General features: G+C 43.2%; 1 protein-coding gene across 2 annotated transcripts; it reads right to left on the minus strand.

The window, feature by feature from the left end:
* Positions 1-2,494: 2,494 nt before the first annotated feature.
* Positions 2,495-20,793, minus strand: phf3 (PHD finger protein 3). 2 transcript variants are annotated; one of them, XM_072669969.1, is made up of 16 exons: positions 20,663-20,793; positions 15,140-15,402; positions 14,840-14,962; positions 12,614-13,937; positions 11,293-11,536; positions 9,355-9,400; positions 9,146-9,266; positions 8,025-8,181; positions 6,828-6,944; positions 6,613-6,741; positions 6,354-6,492; positions 6,034-6,250; positions 5,596-5,743; positions 5,420-5,509; positions 5,118-5,313; positions 2,495-4,922 (listed from the first exon to the last, which is right to left on the minus strand). In XM_072669969.1, the coding sequence occupies exons 2-16, from the start codon at positions 15,375-15,377 to the stop codon at positions 3,034-3,036; spliced, it is 5,178 nt and encodes a 1,725-aa protein (XP_072526070.1). In that variant the 5' UTR covers positions 15,378-15,402; positions 20,663-20,793; the 3' UTR covers positions 2,495-3,033. The 2 variants fall into 2 exon arrangements, with proteins under 2 accessions (XP_072526070.1, XP_072526069.1); XM_072669968.1 differs by having other exon boundaries at positions 14,840-14,965.
* Positions 20,794-22,533: the final 1,740 nt, after the last annotated feature.

Consider the following 22,533-nt stretch of genomic DNA (forward strand, 5'->3'; position numbering starts at 1 on the left):
AGCGGGGTCAGGGCCGAGTGCTGAGCTCAGAGCAGAGTGCAGAAAAGCCTCCAACTGACTCAGTAACTGCAGCAGAGCTCCAGATAGGCATTAATGCCTATGGGTTTCGAATGGGAAGTCATTAAAAAAAAAACTCCTGTAGGCTTAATGTGTAGGTGTCCCAATACTTTTGTCATTTGTAGTATATTTACAATTGTGACTTTTAGCTGACACAAGCCTGGTTTTGACTTATCCAGAGTGAATGTGGTGTTGGGAGTCTTGCCCAAGGCTCCGCACCCCAAGGTGGGAATCAAAAAAGCAAAAAAGGTGAAATTAATAATATAGTAATAGATAGTTTCTATGGTAACAATATAATCAGGTGATTTTTTTAAATAGTTTTAATAGTTTTATATTCCTGTGATTCTTAAAAATCATGTCCATACCACCTCTACAACTATCACCTCTCCATTAAACAAGACTATACGACATTTCTAACTTCACTGCAGAGATGCCCAGATGTGACCAAACCGGTTGCTATGACAACCAGTCAATGGGAGCCTTAGAAACCGCTACTTATTACATAGGACTAATGACCGTTGGTTATAATAGACAAAAAATAAGAACCACTAACACCCAGGCCTTTCATATAATACCGTTCCAATGAAAATCCAGTGAAAAATACATGTATCTCCATTTCTGGACGTTTTTAGTTTCCTCCATGGTTTGAATCCTGTAGCTGCTTCTGTACACTGTGTAAATAATTCTGGATGAACGGACCAATAGAAATGCTCTAAATTTCTAAATTCTTATTTTACGCTGACTTCTGTTCCACCTGTAAAATCACCATTGTGGAGATACATGTTTTTCATTGGACAATGATGATATATCTGTGAAAACGTTAAAAAAAATAATAATTTCAATCAATAAAAAAAGTTCTCCATCGTAACAAGCCAATCAAATGACGGGTTTAAGGTTCTTAGGGTTCTCTGTAGACGTCTCGGGGAGTCGGGGCACTGAGCTGATCAGCCAGTAAAGCTCTTTGCATCAGCTCCAGGCTTTTTTTGGTTTGTTTGTTTGTTTTTCATGTAATGTTGGTGTTTCGGTCACACTTTACTTGCTTTGTAGAAACTTCGCTTCACTTTAACCCTTTAAAGCCAAGGCAAATTTGATACATATTTGAGTTTGTAAGATCTCTGCCACAGCAGTATGATAAACAACTATCTTAAATTAGTATTAAATAAGCTAGAAATAACAATAATAAAGTAAAAAAATGAATAAGAATAACATAAAATACTTAATGCATGTTTTCTGCCCCCTGGAGGATTATCTGTGCACTGCATGCACCAGAAAAATACATACAGATTCTTACATTTAAAATGACTAGTAATTTTAAAAGGTAACTTTAAAAAGGTAGTATGAGGGGTTATATATGTTAGTTTGATTCACAACCGTTAATGAATCAAATGTTATTAAGAAACAAACACTTGATGTATCTTAAAATGCCAATTCAGTTCAGACTTGAGGGTTAAAATACCCCCCAACTCTCAACCTGGTCTTAACCCTAGCACTGTGGAGAACCTGCGGTTTCACCAGGCAGTTAATTTAGCAATTTTATCATTTGTCGGGAACCACCAGTGGTTCCCAACCCTGGTCATGGAGGACCCCTGCCCAGCACATTTTAGTGGTTTCCTGCTCCAACACCCCACCTGCAACTCAGGAAGGGCTTGGTAATGAGCTGACTTTGCTGGGATTTTGCAGGTGTGTTGGTAGAAGGGAAAACACTAACATGTGCAGGGCAGGAGATCCTTCAGGACCAGGGTTGGAAACCACTGAGAATCTATAGGTGGTCCCAAGTGAGACTGTTTTTTATTTATTTATTTTTAAACCTACATGCTCATGTGGGACTCACATGGGTGGAACGTAGGCTAGGTGGGTTCCAGTTGGGCACAGGCTCTGAGTGGGTTTGTACACCCACGTGTTGTTACTGCTCCCCCAGTTGCCCTTCCCAAATGGACTCCATAGTTACAGCCCACTGTAATCTCACATGAGTCCCATGTAGGGGGGCATTGTGCAGTGTACAGCCCAGATGGGGATCATGCTTAACCAGTCCTGGTCCAGTCACTGACCCTGGTAGGTGAGACTAATGTGAAAATTGAGGACAAAACTTTCTGGTTGGGCTACCCATACAGGGAAGGAATGGGGATGGGAAGTTCATCAGACAGGTTTGAGACAGTGGCCTGGACACTTGTTTATGCACTGGTTGTTGTGATGGATGTTTTGCAGGTGCTTCTGTAGCTGAAGAAACAGTCTTTGCAGCAGAATCCAAAAATATACTTTATCTGTTCTGTTTCAAGGTGCTAACCTCATGCCTGACGTCTACCTTCATTAGCTGGTCCTTTTCCAACTTCCAGGTCAAAATAAACCAGATCCTCCTCAGCGATCTCCTGCGTCCGGTTATTGTCGCGCACAGCACTGCTCCTCCCCGGCCGAGCTGCATTAATGCTGTCCAGGAACCTTCTTTAATTAACAAAAGCTTTATTATCTCTTTTTCTATCAACAATAAAAAGATTTTATGAACTGTACACATAAACGATGTGCGGAAGGCACGCTTTTTCTCTAAAGTAGGACAAGCCAAAATGTACAAAGACAAGGTCATCTGACACAAATAGAAAATATGAGTGTTTAAAATAAAGAAATCAAAACAAGGAGAGGGAAAAAAAGAAAACCCTGATAAAAAGGCAGACGATAAGAATGTGATTTTTTTTTTCACTCACGCAGTAGCAACAATCCCAATCTACTGTAATCAATATACGTGAGAACTTGCTTCTATGACCATCACTCCTGGTTGCAAATTAGTCTTAAAAAAACAAACAAGCACAAAAAAAAGCTTCTGAATTTAAAACTAAAACTAAATCATTCACTCTTAAAAAAAAAAAGAAGCTGCTTCTGGATGTTAATATAAATAACTGTAGTAAAATACAAAAGGAACATGTATCAGGTCAGTGGCTTCGAGCGGATGGATCTGGGTTGAGTAGAGCACGGAGAGCACGGAGATCACGAATGCCCCTCTCTGGAGTCTTTCGAGTCTTTCCTGTGTTTTTCGTGATCAGAGTCCCGTCGCCGCTTGTCCCGGTCTCTGTCCTTGTCCCTGTAATGATGGCTGCTGTGATGTCTCTCTTTCCTCCTTTCCTCATGCCGGTCATCACGCGAGTGCCTGCTCTTGTGTCGGTGCCTGCTCCGGCTTCGGCTCCGGCTTCGGCTCCTGCTCCGGCTTTTGCTTCTACTCCGGCTCCGGCTCCTGCTCCTGCTGCTCTTGGTCCTGCTCCTGCTCCTGCTGCGGCTCCGGCTTCGCCGTTTCTCCCTCTCATGATGCCGACTCTTGTGCCGGTGCCTTCCGTAGTGATCTCGGTCATCCTTCTTGAAGGCATCTTCCGACCTCCTGGACTGCCTGTCCCACAGCTCGTCATAGTTTGGCTCCGCACCCTTTACGTCCTTCTTGGAGGGCAAGGTGGAATCGGGGAATCTTGAGGTTGCATAGGACAGTGCGGGTCCAGCAACGCTCTCTGGGATGGGCGGTGGAAAGCAAGTTTGGGGAGGAACCGGCGGAGACCAGGGTGGGCCGGCGTGCATTCGGTTCGCAGGGTCCGTCTGGGGAAACATCATAGGCGGAGGTGGACCGGGAGGGTAGGTGAACGGTGCCGGAACTTGCGGATGTAAAGGCAAAAATGGTGCTGGACTGGACTGGGGTGGGAAGCTGGGCACTGGTGCAGGATGGTATGCAGGATGGTCGGGTGCTCCTGCATGATAAGGAGGAGGGTATGTGGCTGGGGGGGGAGGGCAGCCGTGGCCCGCAGTGTTGAAAGGACTGGAACTTAGTAGACGTGGCCTTGCTTGCTTGAGACCTTCGTTCTTGCCCGAGGAGGAGATGGTGGTGATGGTCTGGATGGCTTCCACAGCTTTGAACTCTGCTGCTGGCTTTGAAGGTGCTGGCTTGGTCACTGGGGAAGGTTCTGCAGGTGCAGACTGGGTGGCATTCGCTGGGGCAACATCTGCATTCGACACCGGCTGTTTCGCATCATCATCAGGTTCTGACGTACCGGTGCTTTTCAAAATGCCTGAAACGGGTGGCTTCAAGGACGTACTCTGGGTTGGAACGTCTTCAGTGTTGGAAAGATCTTCAGTGCCATCGTTGGCGGAATCCTTTGAAGCAGCTGATGAAGATGGGGAAAGCAGGTCTGCTTCCTGACTAGGTCCTTCGTTGGTATCGCTCTTTGCTTCAGTGCTGCTAGATTCCATCTTGGGCTGAGCTGTGGCGAGGATAGAGAGGAAAGCCTCGGTGGAAACATCTCCTGGCTTATCCTTCAGAGATAATACAACTCCACTAGTAGCTCCACTTTCTTTCTCTTTCCCTTGTGGGCTCATCTCTGCACTTGTGCTGGATGGCTCCTGCTCCACTTTGACAGGCTTGGGCTCTTTCTTCTTGATTATGAAACGATCCAGTCTGGGGGTGGTGGGCGTTTTGGGAGTGACGCTTCCCGAAGTGGCACCATCGCCGGCAGAGGGCTGATTGATGGTGCCGCTGGTTGTGTTCCTTGCATCATCACCTGCAGGCAGATTCTTCTCAGATGTGGGCTGCGTTAGCACGCCAGGAAGGAAACGCAATGAGACGTTTTCACCGTCCTCCACCTCTAACGGTTCATCGGTTTGGGACTTGAGGAGGCTTGCCGTGTCTTTTTTGTGCATGCGACCAAGAGTGCTAATGAAGTTTCTGTCTTCGTCCTGGGGCAGGACAGTTTTCTGGATGAGGTCTACTTGAGGTTTGTTCTCCTTCGAGAAACTTGGAGCTTCACTGACTTCACTTGGTAGGATAACCCCAAAGTCCCTTTTAGGTCTCTGGCGTATGATTAGTCCAAGGAGGAGGTTCGGACGGTTGGTCTCCAACCCTATTGCATCAGACAACAGGTTTAATGACCGGCCTTGATTGATAACTTTATGCATGCAACAATCTAGATGACCATGTATACGATATGCTTGATTAACTGTAACCAATGTTATCAAATATTAATATCACCATTAACCATCATTGATTAATTAGCAGTCGAAAGCATTTACACCAGATACACCAGAACATGACTTACCAGGCCCATCAAATGGGACGATCTGATGAGGGATCTTTTCAATGGAGCCCAGAGGAATGAGATACATGTCTTTGACTTGTTTGCGGTTGTTGGCGACAACCCCGTATCGCCTGCGACTGCTGAAATAGGCATACAGCAAGGTGTAGGATATTTCATCCTCCTCTGTGTCGGGAGTGAAGCGAACCACACATATTTCCTGTGAACAAAAGAAACTGTTACCCACAAATAAAAGCCAATACGCTGAGGAATTGCTGACCATATGCTGACCAACCCGAAGAGACAATGCTCTGGTAGTTGCTCACCTTTGTACCAGAGGCACGGATTTTCTCCACGTAGTCCCAGACTATTTGGGGAGAGATCCTTCCACCAACCTGGATGCTGTCCGGCAGATCCTGTGGCAATCATGGTGGGCACTGAGTGTCTTTGTTTTCATTCCTACCTCAAAATTTTAATCTGTCTGGGGTTTAAGAAGACTTACCTGAGTCAGATGGTCCAAGATTCCAGAAACCGGGTAAGCTTTTGTAAGGAATCGGGCTACAGCAGGCATGTCTACATTTCCATTCCATAAACTCTGTAAATTGGCGAGGAATGCAGCTGTGTCTTCTTTACTGCTCACGCTTTCCGACCTGTAAGACAACCGTGGGAAAATTACATCAAGGTAATTACTGAAGGAGAAGCTGTGATTAAATTAGAGCATGGTCTAAATGTGCCGATGATATTCCGCCATGCCTCGGTAGATCCACAGAGCTGTCAGATCAGAGTGCTTGCTTTAGGACAACTGTGGCTGATCATCTTCAGATTGATCATTGGTTGACTATTCCTGACCTTTACAGCTTACATATTCTCTCTATTTACACTTATAAGCCTAAACTACACAGCTAATACACAATAGCTATGGAGCGCTGTTCGCCCTTACCTTGGCTCATAGGCTGGGAAGATACTGGAGTTGAGGAGGCCTTCTTCCATGGCTCTCAGAGACAGGTCATCTACCAGTGCTGATGGAGCTATGGGAGGAGATATTGGTGTGGCCTGCTGACCATCTCCTTCTGTGGCTGTGGACTGCCTTCGAATGACCGTCGTGGCCACTTTCACAACCTTAGTGGGGGCCTCCTCTACCGGTGGAGCCATTCGGCCTTAAAGATTAAAAGGTAAATTAGAGATTCAGCCTTTTTTTAAGGTTCAGAACCAAAACAAGACCAGGACCAGGACTAAACTGAGGTATGCATGTGTTGTTACCTGTGCAGATCTTGCAGTGAAGGTCAAAGAGATGAGACTTGTGCAGGCTTGTAGTATCTTTCATTTTCTTGGGGCTCTCTACCTTTGAGTCTGGAGCTTTTTCCTCAGACGCCTCAACTGCTTTAGGGACGGGCTCGGACTGCAGGGAGATCAGATAAGTGTTAAATATATATATATATATATATATATATATATATTTTTTTTTTACTGTGCTATGCTCTTATTTCCAAGTTAAAGAAGTAAATGCCTTCCATCTTACCACAGGCTCTATGGCCTCAGGGGCTTTTGCAGGTTCCTGGTTCTCAATTTCGATCTCCCCTTTGTGTGTGATTTTGGTAACTGGCCGCCTCTCAACTTCTCGCTGTTCTTTCTCTATCATTTCAATCGTCTGCAAACAAATAGGACGGGAAGCTCAATTTTAAGGGTTCTACAGGACACAGCAGTTAAAAATGAGTATTTCTTTGAATCACTTACATGTCTATTCTCCCTCTGTCTCCAAGCAGCCAGTTCTTTGGAGGCTAGTTCCTCTGCACTCATACGAACCAGGTCTCTAGGAGAAACCTCCCCCTTGAGAACACGCTTGAACAACACCTGGAAGAGGTTGTGAAGTAGTGCTTAATTTTCCATTTCATTCGATAATACATTTAAATGACCCGAAACAAATATATCTAATAAAATGTGCAGACGAATGACTACATACACCAATCAGCCATAGCATTGTCCTCCTTGTGCTGCCAAAACTGCTCTAAACCATCAAGAGTTGTGATTTTAAGACCTCTGAAGGTGTCCTTTGGGATCTGGCACCAAGAAGAGCATCAATGAGCCTTGGCCAGTCTTGTACACCCTGTTGCCAGATCATCGTTTGTCTTTTCTTGGAGCACTTTCTGTAGCTACTGACCACTGCATGCCAGAAAAGCCCTACAAGCTTTCCCTGATGTTCTGGAGATGTTTTTACCCAGTCGTCCAGACCAGCGTTTCTCAACCTTGGTCCAGGAAGGACCCTTACCTGCATTTTTATTAATTTTTTTTTAAGCATTCCCTGCTCCCGAGACTACTAATCTGCTCATTAACAAGCCCTAAATGTGCAAGGCAGGGTGCCTCCAGTTCCAGGCTTCAGAAATGCTGGTGTAGCTACAACAGTTCTTGACAGCTCGGATTCTTGTGCTTGGCCATTTTTCCTGCTTCATCACCTCCAACGACTGACTGTTAATTTGCTGCCTAATATATCCACCCCCTGACAGGGGGCGCTGTAGATGAAGACTTGATGGCGATGGTCAAAAGCAGATCTGCACCAAGAGCCCTTCCAGCTTCAAGTACGGCTCGGCTCGACCCGCCATCCTTTAAGATCCACGGAAGACGAGCGTCCAGACTTTTTACTGTCCTGCACTGAAGTGGAGGAACGAGCTTCCCCTGGGTGTCCGAACAGCAGAGTCCAACACTCGCTGTAGAGTATTATGGTCTCCATATTGACTTGTGTTTAGTAGAGTCTAAGATTAGAGGATCTCTGAATTTTAGCTGAGGTTATTCTGGAGTAACAGTGAAGCACTTTTGTAAGTCGCTCTGGAGAAGAGTCTAAATGCTGTAAATGTAAATATAAGACCATCAATTTTTTCACTTCTGGTTTTAACGTTATGGCTGATGGGAGTACATCAGTTTGCAGGCAGTACTCACGTTATTCTTGGTATCTTTGAGGTTGAACGTCAAGCTTCGATATTTGTTCTTGTACTTGCTATCAACACCTTGGAAGAGGGCGAAGAGCTCCTTTTCAGTCCGTTTAGCCAGTTCAGCTGGCTTCTCCGACGAGATTTTCAAGTCGGATTCCTTCAGCCTTAAAGTAAGTCAAAAAATAAGAAAACGTCAATGATGTCATTCAGTTCAAGTAAAGGGGAAAAAAAAAAAAACAGTAGCCAAAAATACTTAATGAGTATGAGAGTCCCGATCCCTTTTGATGCTGAGCATCGGCCGATACAGATTCAATCTTTTCATAGAAATTCAATACAGCCGTTTAACTTAGGAGGGCTCCGTGTTGGAATACAGTGGTACAGCAGCAAAAACAAAGGATCGGGGCATTCACAAAACTTTCCTTAGACAAACATTTCTAAGAAACTTAGTCTTAATTATTCTTACTTATTTTAAGTAGTATTATTAAGTAGTAATAGTAATAAGTCACTGCCTTATTCAGGCCAACTGTACCAGACTTTAATGCTGCATTTCACTGCTTATACATAAACAGTGCAAAATATCATTTATACATTTTCCAATATTCAGTGTGTTGGAGAGCAAAGGTGAAAAGTGCTCGAATAGCTCAATGTGAATTTTCCTGATGTCGACACTGACCGTACTTTTAATCCAGTTAAATTAGACATGAGTTCTAGAACTCAACCATTTACACTGATCATTTTTTACAGGTGTACCGTCTAATGTGGCGCAACAGATAAAACCACTAGCTGCCAGTGAGCTATTACACCATGTGGGAGACCAGGGTTAGATTCCCAGTCTGGGTGGCCGTATGCTGCGCTACACCAATAAGAGTCCCTGGGCAAGACTCCTAACACTACATTGGCCCACCTCTGTAATACGAGTAACCTTGTAAGTCGCTCTGGATAAGAGCGTCAGCTAAATGCCATAAATGTAAATGTACCTACTGAACTCTTACAGTCTAAGACGAGTTAAATGTCATCTTAGATTAAGAAAATGTGTAAAAATAATTTTTCTTCTGTTCTCATAAGTTTAAGAGAAGTGTCCCAAGACTTCTGTCCCTATAGTGCAGGTCTAATTAAAAGCACCCATACCTCTTCAGGAGAATCTCCTCTAGCGAGTCTCGCACACTTCTCCTGATCTGTCCTGTGGACGGCTTCTTTAAGTTTGCAGAAGAGACTTTAGCCTTCTTGCCCTCGTGCTTCACAGCCGACCCTGACAAAAGTGGAAGCGCCCAGTTTAGTGAACCTCAGATAAGGTCAGGCCAGTTTTGCATCTCATGCGAGTGAAATGACTCTCTTACCACTTTTTGGCGCCGAATCTGAAGATGCGCTTCTTTCCCCCGAATCCTGGATCAAATTCAGAGAACAGTTACACTTCAGACCCTCGCATAGAAGCCGAAATATCTTCCAAGGAGGTCAGAAAATAAATAAAACAATGAAATAGATCAAAAAAAGAGGTTAAATCAAATCCAATTCTTGTGCAGGACGTGGTTCTTGACCTGTGACATGTAGAACATGTGGCTGACAAACGAACGTGATGAGGAGGAGAGTGATGAGGAGAAGAACCCTTTAACACCCCTGTGGATTTGTGCTTGGAAATATAACCGACTCAAATACAATGGAAGAAATAAAGAGATGGACAAACCCTTTAAAAGAAAGCAGGTGGCAACCGCACATCGGCTGAGCCAGGGAGGGCAAAACGGGCATGGTTGAGTTAAAACCGACGCTCAAAGTGAAAGCGCTTTGTAAAGCTGCCAAGAAAAACCAACAACTGAACTTTTAACATCAATGCATCAGCTCTGCTAACGTCACAGATGTGGGTGTAAACAGGGGGGCTGCACGATATATCATTTCAGCATCGCCGTTGCAATGCGTGCATGCCCTAATGTCCCATAAGGCAAATTAAATCCCATACATCGTGCTACAGCTACAATGTGGCACATTTCTGGTGAAAATATGGTGAAATCTGGTGTATTTTTTCAATAAGGTAATGTATATATCTAAGAAATCTATATCGCAATGTCAGTTTTTCCTCATATCGTGCAGCCCCAGTGCACAACACACAACTCCACAGCCCGGTCAAGCCTTTTTTTAGGCAAGCAAGTAATCATGCAGTACAAATTGCCCCAGGTTATTTTACAAGAATATAGACTAAACCCACCCTGGGGTGCCTTAGTAGCCTAGTTCCTATGGTATTCGGAGAGGGGGGGTTGCTAGGTGGTTGCTATAGTGTTAGGGTTAGAGCATAGAGTTGCTTAGTGGTTCTTAGGATGCTGTTAGGTGGTTGCTTAGTGTTTATTATAATAGGTGGTTGCTATAGTGTTGCTAAGTGGTTGCAGTGGTATCCTAGATGGTTTCTAGATGGGTGCTATGGAGTTGCTTAGTGGGTCCTAGGATGTTGCTATGTGGATGCTTGGCATTTACTATAGCATCATAGGTTGCTGTGGTATCCCAGATGGTTGCTAGATGGGTGCTATGGAGTTGCTTAGTGGGTCCTAGGATGCTGCTAGGTGATTACTTGGCATTTATTAAAGTATCCCAGGTTGCTAGGTGGTTGCTATAGTGTTGCGAAGTGGTTGCTGGATGGTTACTCTGGTGCTGCTAAGTGGTTGCAGTGGTATCCTAGATGGTTTCTAGATGGGTGCTATAGAGTTGCTTAGTGGTTCCCAGGATGTTGCTATGTGGATGCTTGCCATTTACTATAGCATCCCAGGTTGCTGCTATGAGGTTGGTAGGTGGTTGCTATGGTATCCCAGATGGTTGCTAGATGGGTGCTATGGAGTTGCTTAGTGGGTCCTAGGATGCTGCTAGGTGGTTACTTGGCAATTATTATAGTATCCCAGGTTGCAAAGTGGTTGCTGGATGGTTACTTTAGTGCTAGGTGGTTGCTATGGTATCCCAGATGGTAGGTAGATGGGTGCTGTGGAGTTGCTTAGTGGTTGCTAGGATGTTGTTGTGTGGTTGTTTGGCATTTATTAAGTATCCCAGGTTGCTATAGTGTTGCAAAGTGGTTGCTATGATATCCCAGATGGTTGCTAAATAGGTGCTATGGAGTTGCTAAGTGGTTGCTTGTCTTGCAGTTTCTATGCTATTCCAGGTTGTTGCTATGAGGCCGCTAAGTAATTCCCAGGTGGTTGCTAGAGTGTTGCCAAGCAAAATAATCTGTACTACTCATTTACAAAAAACAGGCATTTTAAAGTTATAAATATTTAAACAGCAGGAGATGAAATGTTGCTCACCTTCCGAAAGGGGCGGATCCCACCGGTCGTGACCGACTGATCGGTTCCGGGTTTCTGCTTTTGGGCTGACGTGTTGTCGGGCTGCTCTGCTGCCTGAGCGTCGCTTTTCTCATCCTCATCAGCACAGCACTTCAGACACACATATTCTTGGTCATCCTTCTCCATCTGCTGCACTTTAGCCAGGTCCAGCCCCACACAGTCGCCATGGAACCAGTCGTCACAGTGTCCGCAGCCCACCATGAACCTGAACAGTTACCAAATGTTAGCCGTGGCATCCCTTACAGAGTCGCTCAGTTCACACAGCAGGGTGTAACTGCTTTTGCTAAGTGGTTGCTATGATTTCAGTTGGTTGCTATGGTATTTTAGGTGGTTGTTAGATGGTTGCTATTCTGCTGCTAAGTGGTTGCTATGATTTCAGTTGGTTGCTATGGTATTTTAGGTGGTTGTTAGATTGTTGCTAAGTGGTTGCTATGGTATTGCCAAGTGGTTGTTAGACGGTTGCTATTCTGTTGCTAAGTGGTTGCTTAGCAGTTATTGGGGTATGAAGTTGCTTAATAGATGCTATAGGTGGTTGCTATGGTCTGATTAAAGTAACTGCCAGGCTATATGGTATCCTAGGTTGTGTTGCTAGATTATCCCAGATGGTTGCTATGGTGTGATTTAGATGAGTGATGATATGTTGCCAGGTAGTTGCTATTCTGTTGCTTGGTTTTTGCTATGGGTGTTGCTAAGTAGTTGCTACATGTTGCTTAGCAGTTATTATGACATGGATTTGCTAAATGGATGCTACAGGTGGTTGCTATGGTCCAATCAAATTGCTTGGCAGTTACCATGGTAACCCAGGTTGTTGCTATAGCGCTGCTCAGGGATTGCCAGGTGCTTCAAATAGTGTTACTGGGTGGCTGCCATTGTGTTGCTAGGGTATCCCAGATGGTGGCTATGGTGTTGCGAAGTGGTTGTTGGATGGGTGCTATAATGTTGCTATATGTTGCTGGTGGTTGCATAGCAGTTATGTTATGGGGTTGCTAAATGGATGCTATAGTTCAATCAAATAGCTAGGCAGTTACCATGGTATCCCAGTGTTGTTGCTATGGTGCCGCTCAGGGATTACCAGGTGCTTCAAATAGTCTTACTGGGTGGTTGCCATTGTGTTGCAAAATGTTTGTTTGATAGGTGCTGTAATGTTGCTAGGAGGTTGCTATGTCACTGCATTGTATGGTATCCTAGCTGGTTGCTATGGTACCCTGATGAGGTTGGTCAGGTGTTACTAGTGTATAAGAAGTTCCTCCATTCGTTCCTATGGTATTAGAAACGGCCTTACCTGTTATTGTGAGGTTTCCTGCACAGTCCACACTGTTTGCTAGAATCCCACGTGGTCTCATTTTCAGAAGCAGGTAGAGGGTCACCTTCCGCCGGCCCCTTCTTGACCGCAGGAGCGTTATCGGGGATGAACAGCTCAGGTTCGTCAATAGAAACACTCCTGCTGTTTCTGCTTCTCTGTCTCTGCAGGATTTTGTCTGGTTTCTTGACCTTCATCTTGTCCTGCTCCTCCTCCACCGGGCTGTCCTTCACAGGCTGGCTGGCTGGTTTGACCGCTACCGGTGACGGTGATGGATTCTGTGGCTTCTTCGCAGAGTGAGGAGACTTATTAGTGACCGGCTTGGCGACTGGACTAGATTCGGAGGACGGCTTTCGGTTTGACGTGGGAGAAGCTGGAACGGTGGGGTTGGCGTTCGGCTTCACGGGCGGACTGGCCTGGACCTTCTGCAGCTTCGAGGCTGGCTTGGGCGCGGGGGAAACAGCAGGTCGCTTCATCCCTGTGCCGACCGTCTTCTCTTTGACGTGCTGCAGATTTTCTTCTGTAGCTTTCGGAACCTTTTTATCTTGTGGTTTGAGATGTTTGGACCCCTTGTGCAACATACCTGGTTTGGGAGGGTGTGCCGGCTTGTTTTTGGTTATAGAAGGTGCTGGCTTGGGTTTCAGTAGCTTTTTGGAAGGTGGTTTCTCTGTTGTGCCGCTTTTATTGGGCGATTTTCCAGCGTTTTGCTTGTCTGCATCGTTTTCTTCGCCGTTTTTGGTGGCCACGGTCTCCTCTGCAGAGCTAGGCTTGAAAGGTAGCGCACCGTTGGTGTCTTGAACTTCGTTTGGATTCACATATGGACCAAAGTCTATAGGAATCTCATTATCTACATTCTCGCCAACACTGACCTCTTCCACTACCTCGGGTGTTGAATGCACTTCAAGAGCCTGGGTCTGATCCAGGTCAAACCCAATGCTTTGGGCGGTCACTGAATCCCCCTGGAAGCTCAAAGCCTGGAGAGCATCCGCACTGAATGATCCGGATGTGTGAGATGGTCCAGGAAGCAGTTCGATTTTGTAGCCTCCCACAGTGACCGTTAAGCGCCTCAACACAACCACAGGGTTCATGGATGGGTCAACTTCATGGGCGTTAAACCTCCGGTTGAGCAAGGCCTCCCTTTTCTCTGCATTACTGTCATCTACAGAGTTGCTGCTTGATGCCTGCTCTTCATCCTGCTTTTCTGCTGGTCTTCTCCCAGATCTTCGCCACGATGCAGATGCAGCTGAAACTCCTCTCCAAGGACCCACGCCCCTCGTCAGCCCACCTCTACCTCGGCCTCTGGTCCCTGAGGAGGTTTAGAAAGGACTTTTGTCCATTAATGAGGAAATTCGTCCATTTTTGTTTACCTATAGAGTAAAGTTACATGATATCCCTCAAGATTCAGGATATAAGTAGTGGCTTCCAGTACCTGGAGTTCTACTAACTGGAGGTCATTCAGTGTCAGAAACCACATGGGTACATATGATTAGTTAACTGGACGGAAGTACACCACATGGACAAAAGTATTGGGACACCTGCTTATTAACTGTTTATTCCGAAATCGCCATCCAGCTTTTGTTGGAGTAACTGTCTCTACTGTCCAGGGAGGCGGCTTTCTACTAGATTTTGGAGCAGCACTGCTGAGGGGATTAAAGTATTGGATGGATCACCTACAACTACCACAGCTCAATGGTATTAGGCAGCATGGTGCCAAATATTCTCATGTTAATCTGCTATAAAGAGTCCTATTCTATTGGCAGTCCTTCTCTACAGGGACTAGACAAGCTATGTGTGTGCATTTGCACATCTGTGTCAGCAATGGGTACAACTTAAAGTAGCTGAATGCTACTTTTTACGAGTTAGGTATGATGAGGTGGGGTGGCGATCGTCCAACATCCTGACCTCACTAACACTCTTATGCATTCCTTGAATGCAATCAAATCCTCACAGCAATGCTCCTCCAAAATCTGGTAGAAAGCCTTCTTCCCTGGACAGTAGAGACAGTTACTCCAACAAAAGCAGGAGAAACTCTTTTAATACCCTTAATTTCAGAAGAAACAGTGAATGAGCAGGTGTCCAAATACTTTTGACCATTCACTGCATGTTATTTTTTATCAAATATTGTGTCATAATGATGAACAATATTTTGTCCTGGCAGTAAAATAAAGTCAGTGAAGTCAAACTCTGTTCCAGTGCGGACTCGTGTACCTGTTTGCTTCCTCTGTATCGGCGGGGCACCTTTCCTCCTGCCCCGGGGAAAACTGGACTGAGCCTCGTCCTCAGGAACAGAAGTCTGGCTATGGTCTGGAGAGTTCATGTCATGGCCTGAAACTGCTAGAGGAAAAAATGCATCAAGTAAGCTTCCAGTTAGAGCGACTGATTAATCGATTCATTCATTGATTGATTGATGGAAGCAACTAAGTGAATGTGTGTGCATCTGTGAATGAACCAGTACCAACTGAGCTCCACTAGCTTTCATACAGCATCAACACCACCACTGAGCCCCACCTGTTGAGCCGGGAAGCTGGAAATTAGGGTCATCGTTTTCTAAGAGGTGAAACTGGGTGCTAGCAGATCCAAACATAGGATCCTTGTCACTGAGCATGTTCTTGAGCGAGTCTTCTGGCAGGTTGTGACCAGATGCAAACTCATCACTTGCTTCACATTCCAGGTTCTGTCCTAGGAGTAAGGAGTCTTCCAACTGGTCACTGGGAATCAAATGGTTAAACGTGCCAACTATATCCATGAATGCTTCCGCTGGTATGGTTACTCTGCAAAGGAAGAAGAAGAAAAAACTTTCATTAAAGTTTAGATGTTTGCCAAAGCTTTGCCAGATGACGTCCCACTGACTGTGGAGATTTCCAGAAGCGGCGGTCCTTCAGCTCTGAGGCGGCTGTCTAATGCAATCACACAGATTTACAGAGATGGACAAACTCTTCAATTGTATAGTTGGACCTAGAAGCAAAGCAACGTCATGCTTATTAAGGAAAAATGCAGTTTTTAACCTCAGCAGATTGTCCTAAAGTAACAAAGAGGACTTTTATTTTTATAATTGAATGTGTGCAATATCTCAAATGCAATAATCTTCCATATTTATTATCACAAATATTATCAGTATGCATATATACTATATACTAATACTATATATATTAATATGCAAATGAATTTATATTTATATTTATATATATATATTTATATATTTATATATTTATATATATATTTATATATATATATATATATATTTATTTATTTATATATATATTTATATATATATTTATATATATATATATTTATATATATATATATATATATATATATATATTTATATATATATTTATATATATATATATATAAATAATGGATTTACATAATATATATAGTAAAGTTGCATACTGGTAATATTCGTAATTATAAATATGGAAAATTATTGCATTTGAGATATTGCACACATTCAATTATAAAAATAAGTCCTCTTTCTCTACACACACACACACACACACACACACACACACACACACACACATACATATATATATATATATACACATACATATATATGTGATATGTACATTTTTCAAGTTTCTCATTTTTTTCTCCCTTTGTTCTAATTTTTTTTTATTTAATAGAGTTTTTAATTTATAGATTGTTTATTCTTCTTACACGAACGGTAACAACTGCAATTTCCCTCCTGGGATCAATCAAGTATTTCTGATTTAGATTTATTTAATACGGATTCGCTGATCTGCCGTTCCCAATATCTGACATTTTTCCATGTGAAAACCAACTGCATGCATTAAATGCACACAAAACTAAAAATCATCAAATATCGGTTTAAAGTAGACCTGGGCGACAGGGTAAAAATATTATAGCACAATATTTAAAGATCATTTTCATGATACATGATATTAACTGCGAAACACATGATCGCAGACAAAATGCATCAGTGGGCACAGAACTACTGTTCAAATACTCTTCCATCCTGAACACAGTGAGGTTTATACAAAATATGCTGCACTTCATCTAACTGAACAGCACTAATTCCACTGTGTGCAATGAAACATGCAGGAGATCTAGAGCTGAGCAACATCGCGATGTTTTTATCGCATCGTGATAATTTTTTATTGTGATAATAAGATTACTAACATTACTAACAGTGTAATTAGACTGAAGGGTTAATTAGATTAGTATAAATCACTGTATTCAGTACAGGAGAGGATCTGAATAGTAGATTATAAGAATCTGTCGCTACATGTATCGTATGTATCGTGATTTTTACCATAATCGCCCAGCCCTAAGTAGATCAGTGCCATCAAGCATTGATGATCGATATCCTCGATATGCCTAGAAAAGCATATGATGTATCACGATATCAAAATTTTGCACAACACGATAAAATAGTCATATTGCCCACCCCTAGTTTAATTTGGTTCAACTGAATCATCTTTCCAATGTAGATCATTTCTAAGCACTTAATCACCCATATCAATTTAATTCTAATATAATCAATACATTAAAACCAGATGCTCCTGAAGTACGGACGGAAATCCTCAGGCATTTATTGATTTACTGTCAGTGAAACTAGCTTTATGCAACTTCAGCAGTCAGCCCTCAGGGTTTACAGGGTTAACGTGGTCATGAGTGGAAGGTTTACTACTTCACTACTTGTTTAAGTGGATTTTGACCAGATATCATAACCGTAACACAGCCATTTCATTCTACATGCCCCTGGAAACTGGAGCTCGAGTAAGACGAGCCCTCACTTACGTCCCTCGACCTCACGATTGCTTGTATTAGGGATGCACAGATACCACTTTTCCTTTCCTTACTGATACCGATACCAGATGTTCAAGTATCGGCCAATACCAAGTACTGATACCAACTCGGACTTAAATACTAGACAGACAGCTCTAAAAAGCTGTGTTTTTTATGTCCTATCCCAAATAAGATCTAATAAGCTTGAAGGAACAGCGTTTACTGTTTGAGGAACTGCATATTTGAAAAGTTTCAGAGCTATAAAAATAGATAAAAATGGCCACAATGCAGAAACATGTGCAGGTAGGGAAGTGAAATCTCGCTAAGCTTCACCAAACAGCTTTTAACTGGTGTTTAAATTCACATTTCAGAGCCGTGAAAAAAAAAAACACCAGTTTAGAAATAAAAAAAGTAGAAATTCCACATTAAGTTACATAGCTCTGTGTAAAAATCTACTCAACTTCAGTGCGTGGCCTGAAAACAAGCTGCTAAAAGCTCCATTAAATGTCTGTTTAAAGGTAATAACTATTTATGACTGGTTCTCTATTTGTTTTGCAAACCGAAATGATTAAAAAAGTGACTGTAAGCTTCATGGTATTGGTGCTCTCTATTACCGACACTGTGTGTAAGTGCCAAAGTGCCGGTATCGACGCTGATACTGATACAGTATTGGTGCAACACTACACAAATATTTATCACGATATAATCACACTAAACCCATCAGCAGCGACAGATTCCCGTACTGAACACAGTGATTTACACTCAACATCTGCTGCTCCTCATCTAAATAAACCAGGGATGCACCGATCCATCTTTTTCTGTTCCGATACAAATACCAATACAGGAACTTTGTGTATCGGCCGATACCCGATATCGATCCGATACCATTGTTGAATTAATAAGCCATATACCTGACCATATACCTGACCATCTGGGAGGGAGTTAAGGCATCAGGACTGACCTAATCATTACTTTACATTACAAACTTGATCAAACAAACTATAACAAATGAACACAGACAGAAATGAACCCAATTTATGTTTACTGGTCACTAAAATTAATAAATTAATAATCAGGAGATTCTCCTTATTCAAAGAAAAGCTCGATTACTTGCTGATGGTTGATGACCGGTCCAAATCATGCTGGTTAGACAGGGTGAATCTTAGTGAATCCTGCTATGATACATGTATGATGTCTGTAGGTTTCTCTGATCCTGTGTTATGAAGCCTACAATACCAGCGATGTGAGAATCGGATTCTGTGAATAGATCGGTCCTTTGGATCAGACTAATTATTATAATTATTATAGATAACTGATCCAACTACTTTGGTTAGTATCGGGACGTATCGATATCCCATCCTAGTATCGGATCGGTGCATCCCTAAATTAAACCAGTCTAATTACACTCTTTATCAAGCACTAACCGATCTAACTACTTTGGTAAGTATCGGGACGTTTCGATATCCCATCCTAGTATCGGATCGGTGCATCCCTAAATTAAACCAGTCTAATTACACTCTATCAATCACTAACCGATCCAACTACTTTGGTTAGTATCGGGACGTATCGATATCCCATCCTAGTATCGTATCGGTGCATCCCTAAATTAAACCAGTCTAATTACACTCTATCAATCACTAACCGATCCAACTACTTTGGTTAGTATCGGGACGTATCGATATCCCATCCTAGTATCGTATCGGTGCATCCCTAAATTAAACCAGTCTAATTACACTCTATCAATCACTAACCGATCCAACTACTTTGGTTAGTATCGGGACGTATCGATATCCCATCCTAGTATCGGATCAGTGCATCCCTAAATTAAACCAGTCTAATTACACTCTTTATCAAGCACTAACCGATCTAACTACTTTGGTAAGTATCGGGACGTTTCGATATCCCATCCTAGTATCGGATCGGTGCATCCCTAAATGAAACCAGTCTAATTACACTCCATCAAGCACTAACCGATCCAACTACGTATCGATATCCCATCCTAGTATCGGATCGGTGCATCCCTAAATTAAACCAGTCTAATTACACTCTATCAAGCACTAACCGATCTAACTACGTATCAATATCCCATCCTAGTATCGGATCGGTGCATCCCTAAATTAAACCAGTCTAATTACACTCTATCAAGCACTAACCGATCCAACTACTTTGGTTAGTATCGGGACGTATCGATATCCCATCCTAGTATCGGATCGGTGCATCCCTAAATTAAACCAGTCTAATTACACTCTATCAAGCACTAACCGATCCAACTACTTTGGTTAGTATCGGGACGTATCGATATCCCATCCTAGTATCGGATCGGTGCATCCCTAAATGAAACCAGATCACGATACGATAAAATATCGTCACATTGCCCAGCTCTAGATCAGCCCTGTCCTCATGGGACCTCACCTCAGGTCCCAACCTACCTGCAACAGCTGTCAAACACCTGCAGCAGAACCACCACCAGGCAAAATAGCTCAAATAAACAAATCCCAGGGCAAAGGAGATAAACCAGAGCTTACAGGGGGCATATATCACCCACTTTAGTTTTAGGGCCAGTTTGGCGTCCAGCCTGGTGTTTACAGCTGCAGGCTAGCAAAACACCTAGCCAGAAGGACTTACCTGGTACCTGCACAGGTGTGTAAAACGACTAAACCCCTGGTTTATAAGCTTAGAACTTATTGGAGAGGCTAAAACTGTGATCCAAGCAGAATCACAACAACCTGAGGATCTTCCCTGCAGCCCAGAGCAGCCCAGCATGTTGCAGCTAGCTAACAAGCTAACTAACAAGCTAGCCAGGCCTAGCCAGTGCTAGTGCTACAAACATGAAGCTCTTCTGCTTTAAACCCCTTTAAACAGCCCAGATAAAGGCTCATAAAGGCTCATAAGGTCGTAAGTCGTGTCCACACCACATGGCAGGGTGCTGAAACAGCGAGAGCTAGCTAGCTGCGTCCAGCCCAAGCGCAGGAGGCCTTGCTCGGCGCTGGCATGCCCTCACCCCCGCCTTACAGCGCCCACCGTCCACACGAGCCCGTTTCAACCACTTAATCCACATTTCAGACTCACGTTAAGGTTCTTAACCTTACGATAAGGCGGTGTTTTAGGCTACAGCACTTAAAAAAAAACCCTAGTCGCGCTAAAAGCAGGCTACAGCAGGCCGCGTACCTGCAGCGAGGGGAAGCTAAGCTAAGCTAGTAGCTAACTAGCGCTGGCTGCAGCAGTGGATCACGCCCACCATGCGGACCCGAGCCGACCGCAGCGAACCGAGCCGTTTACCTGTCCGTCCAAAAGCATCGTTTGAGAGTGTGGGATTCCTGTCAAGCCCCTGTCCAGTCTGGGAAGCTGTCCATGGCCTTGCGTGGAGGATTAGACCCGCACTTCCCCTCACTCTGTCCAACTGCAGGTCACTTGCAGCGAGGGCTGCGGCCTGCAGGGGGCGCTTCGGCGCAGCGGGGCCAGCCTTGTTTACAGACGGACACCGCCGCCTAAGGTCCCGGGGCAAAGGTCCCGGGGCAAAGATACGAGGGTTTAACAGACTTCTGTAGAAGCTGAAGCATCAACTGAAGCTTTTTACTGCAGTAAAAGTGTAAAAGTACTGGTTTCAGAACCACTTCAAGTAGAAAAGTAAAAGTAATGGAAGGAAAACAAAGGCTGAAAGCTTAGGCCGCACCACAGGGGTCTATAGTGCACCCCCCCAAAAACCCCATTTCTGTAAAAGCCATAATGAGGAGAATGATCTATTAAAATGTTGATGTTAAAAATGTTGGGCTGCACTAGGCTCCTGTTTCAGCTGCAGATCTGCCCATTGAAAATGAAGCATTTCAGTAATATCAGCTCTATTAAAGGAGCGTCTCTGTGCTCTACTGAGCATCAACATGAGCTTCATGGAGGAAAATATGAGGAGTCGTTGTCTAGAAGTTCTGTAAAGCTGCAGAAAGTCAGACTTCAGAGGCGTGTGATCAATAAGCTTTATTGGAGTGTAAATGTGGGGCTCAGTCGGGACGTTTCACTGCAGCTCTCTTGAGTCTCTGCCACGGACACAGTCTTCATACTAGACTACAGACACAGTCTGCTGTGTAAAAAGTTCAGATAATTAGGTGAAGAATAATTACTCCAGTAAACTATAGATCCAACATTTCTACTTAAGTAAGGTAACAAGGTATTTGTACACCTCTGACCAGGTGTTGCTATTGCTATTGTGGTTGCTAAGGTGTTGCTAGGGGATGATATGACACTTCAGGTGGTTACTAAGGTACTGTTGCCCCAAATAACCCAAATAAAACCCTGATAAACCCTCTACTGCCAAAAAACAAATGAACAAAACCCTAAATAATATCAGAATAAAACATCAAATAAATCCATAAAATCTTCTTTAAAAACTAAATAAAAACATCTAAAGTATAATCTAATTTAGCACTGATTAACCCCCCAAAAAATACAAGCACTTAAATAAAATCACACTTAGTTAAACCCTTAGTAAAAATCCAAATAATTCCTGAAACAACCCCCCCCCCCAAAAAAAAATGACAATAAACCTCCAAATAAAGAAGAAAAAAAACAAGAAAAAAAACAATAACATCCAAATACGACCCTAAAAAAGTCCCAAAATAAACACCTATATAGCCACAAATAAACCCCCCAAAACCTCAGTACAATTCAAACAATACCTCAGCTGAAATTCCCAAAATACTCAAATAAACCTCCCAATAGCCCTCAGTAAAATCCCAATAAACTTCCCAAAAATCTCAATAAAAACCAAATAAAGCCCTTTAAAAAGTCCCAAAATAAATCCACAAAAAAATCCCTCCAGAAAAACTAAAATTCTACTAATATCCCAAATAAACCCCCTGCCCTACGAAAACCTCAATAAACCCCAATACAACCCCAATCAAATCCTAATAAAACCCATATATAAAATTAAACCAAAAACTATATCCTTAAAGGGCCCGAACTAAAACTAAAATAATTCATTAATAACCCCCCAAAAAATGTATAAACATATAAATAAAAGCACAATAAAACATTAGTAACTCTAAATAATACCCCAAATAAAATCTCACTAATACCCCAATAAACGTCCAAATAAAGCCCTACGGAAACCTCAATAAAATCCCAATAAAACCACAAATACCCAAATTAAAACTCAA

This window comes from Salminus brasiliensis, chromosome 24 (genome assembly GCF_030463535.1).
Source record: "Salminus brasiliensis chromosome 24, fSalBra1.hap2, whole genome shotgun sequence".
Taxonomy (NCBI): domain Eukaryota; kingdom Metazoa; phylum Chordata; class Actinopteri; order Characiformes; family Bryconidae; genus Salminus; species Salminus brasiliensis.

Excerpts from the sequence above, each read along its gene's own strand:
- phf3 (XM_072669968.1), bottom strand. The coding sequence starts at position 15,377 with ATGGATATAGTTGGCACGTTTAACCATTTGATTCCCAGTGACCAGTTG. Across the intron at positions 5,510-5,595 it reads TCTTGGACCATCTGACTCAG|GATCTGCCGGACAGCATCCA; the intron begins GTAAGTCTTCTT and ends TGATTGCCACAG. Across the intron at positions 5,314-5,419 it reads TCCGTGCCTCTGGTACAAAG|GAAATATGTGTGGTTCGCTT; the intron begins GTGAGCAACTAC and ends TTTTGTTCACAG.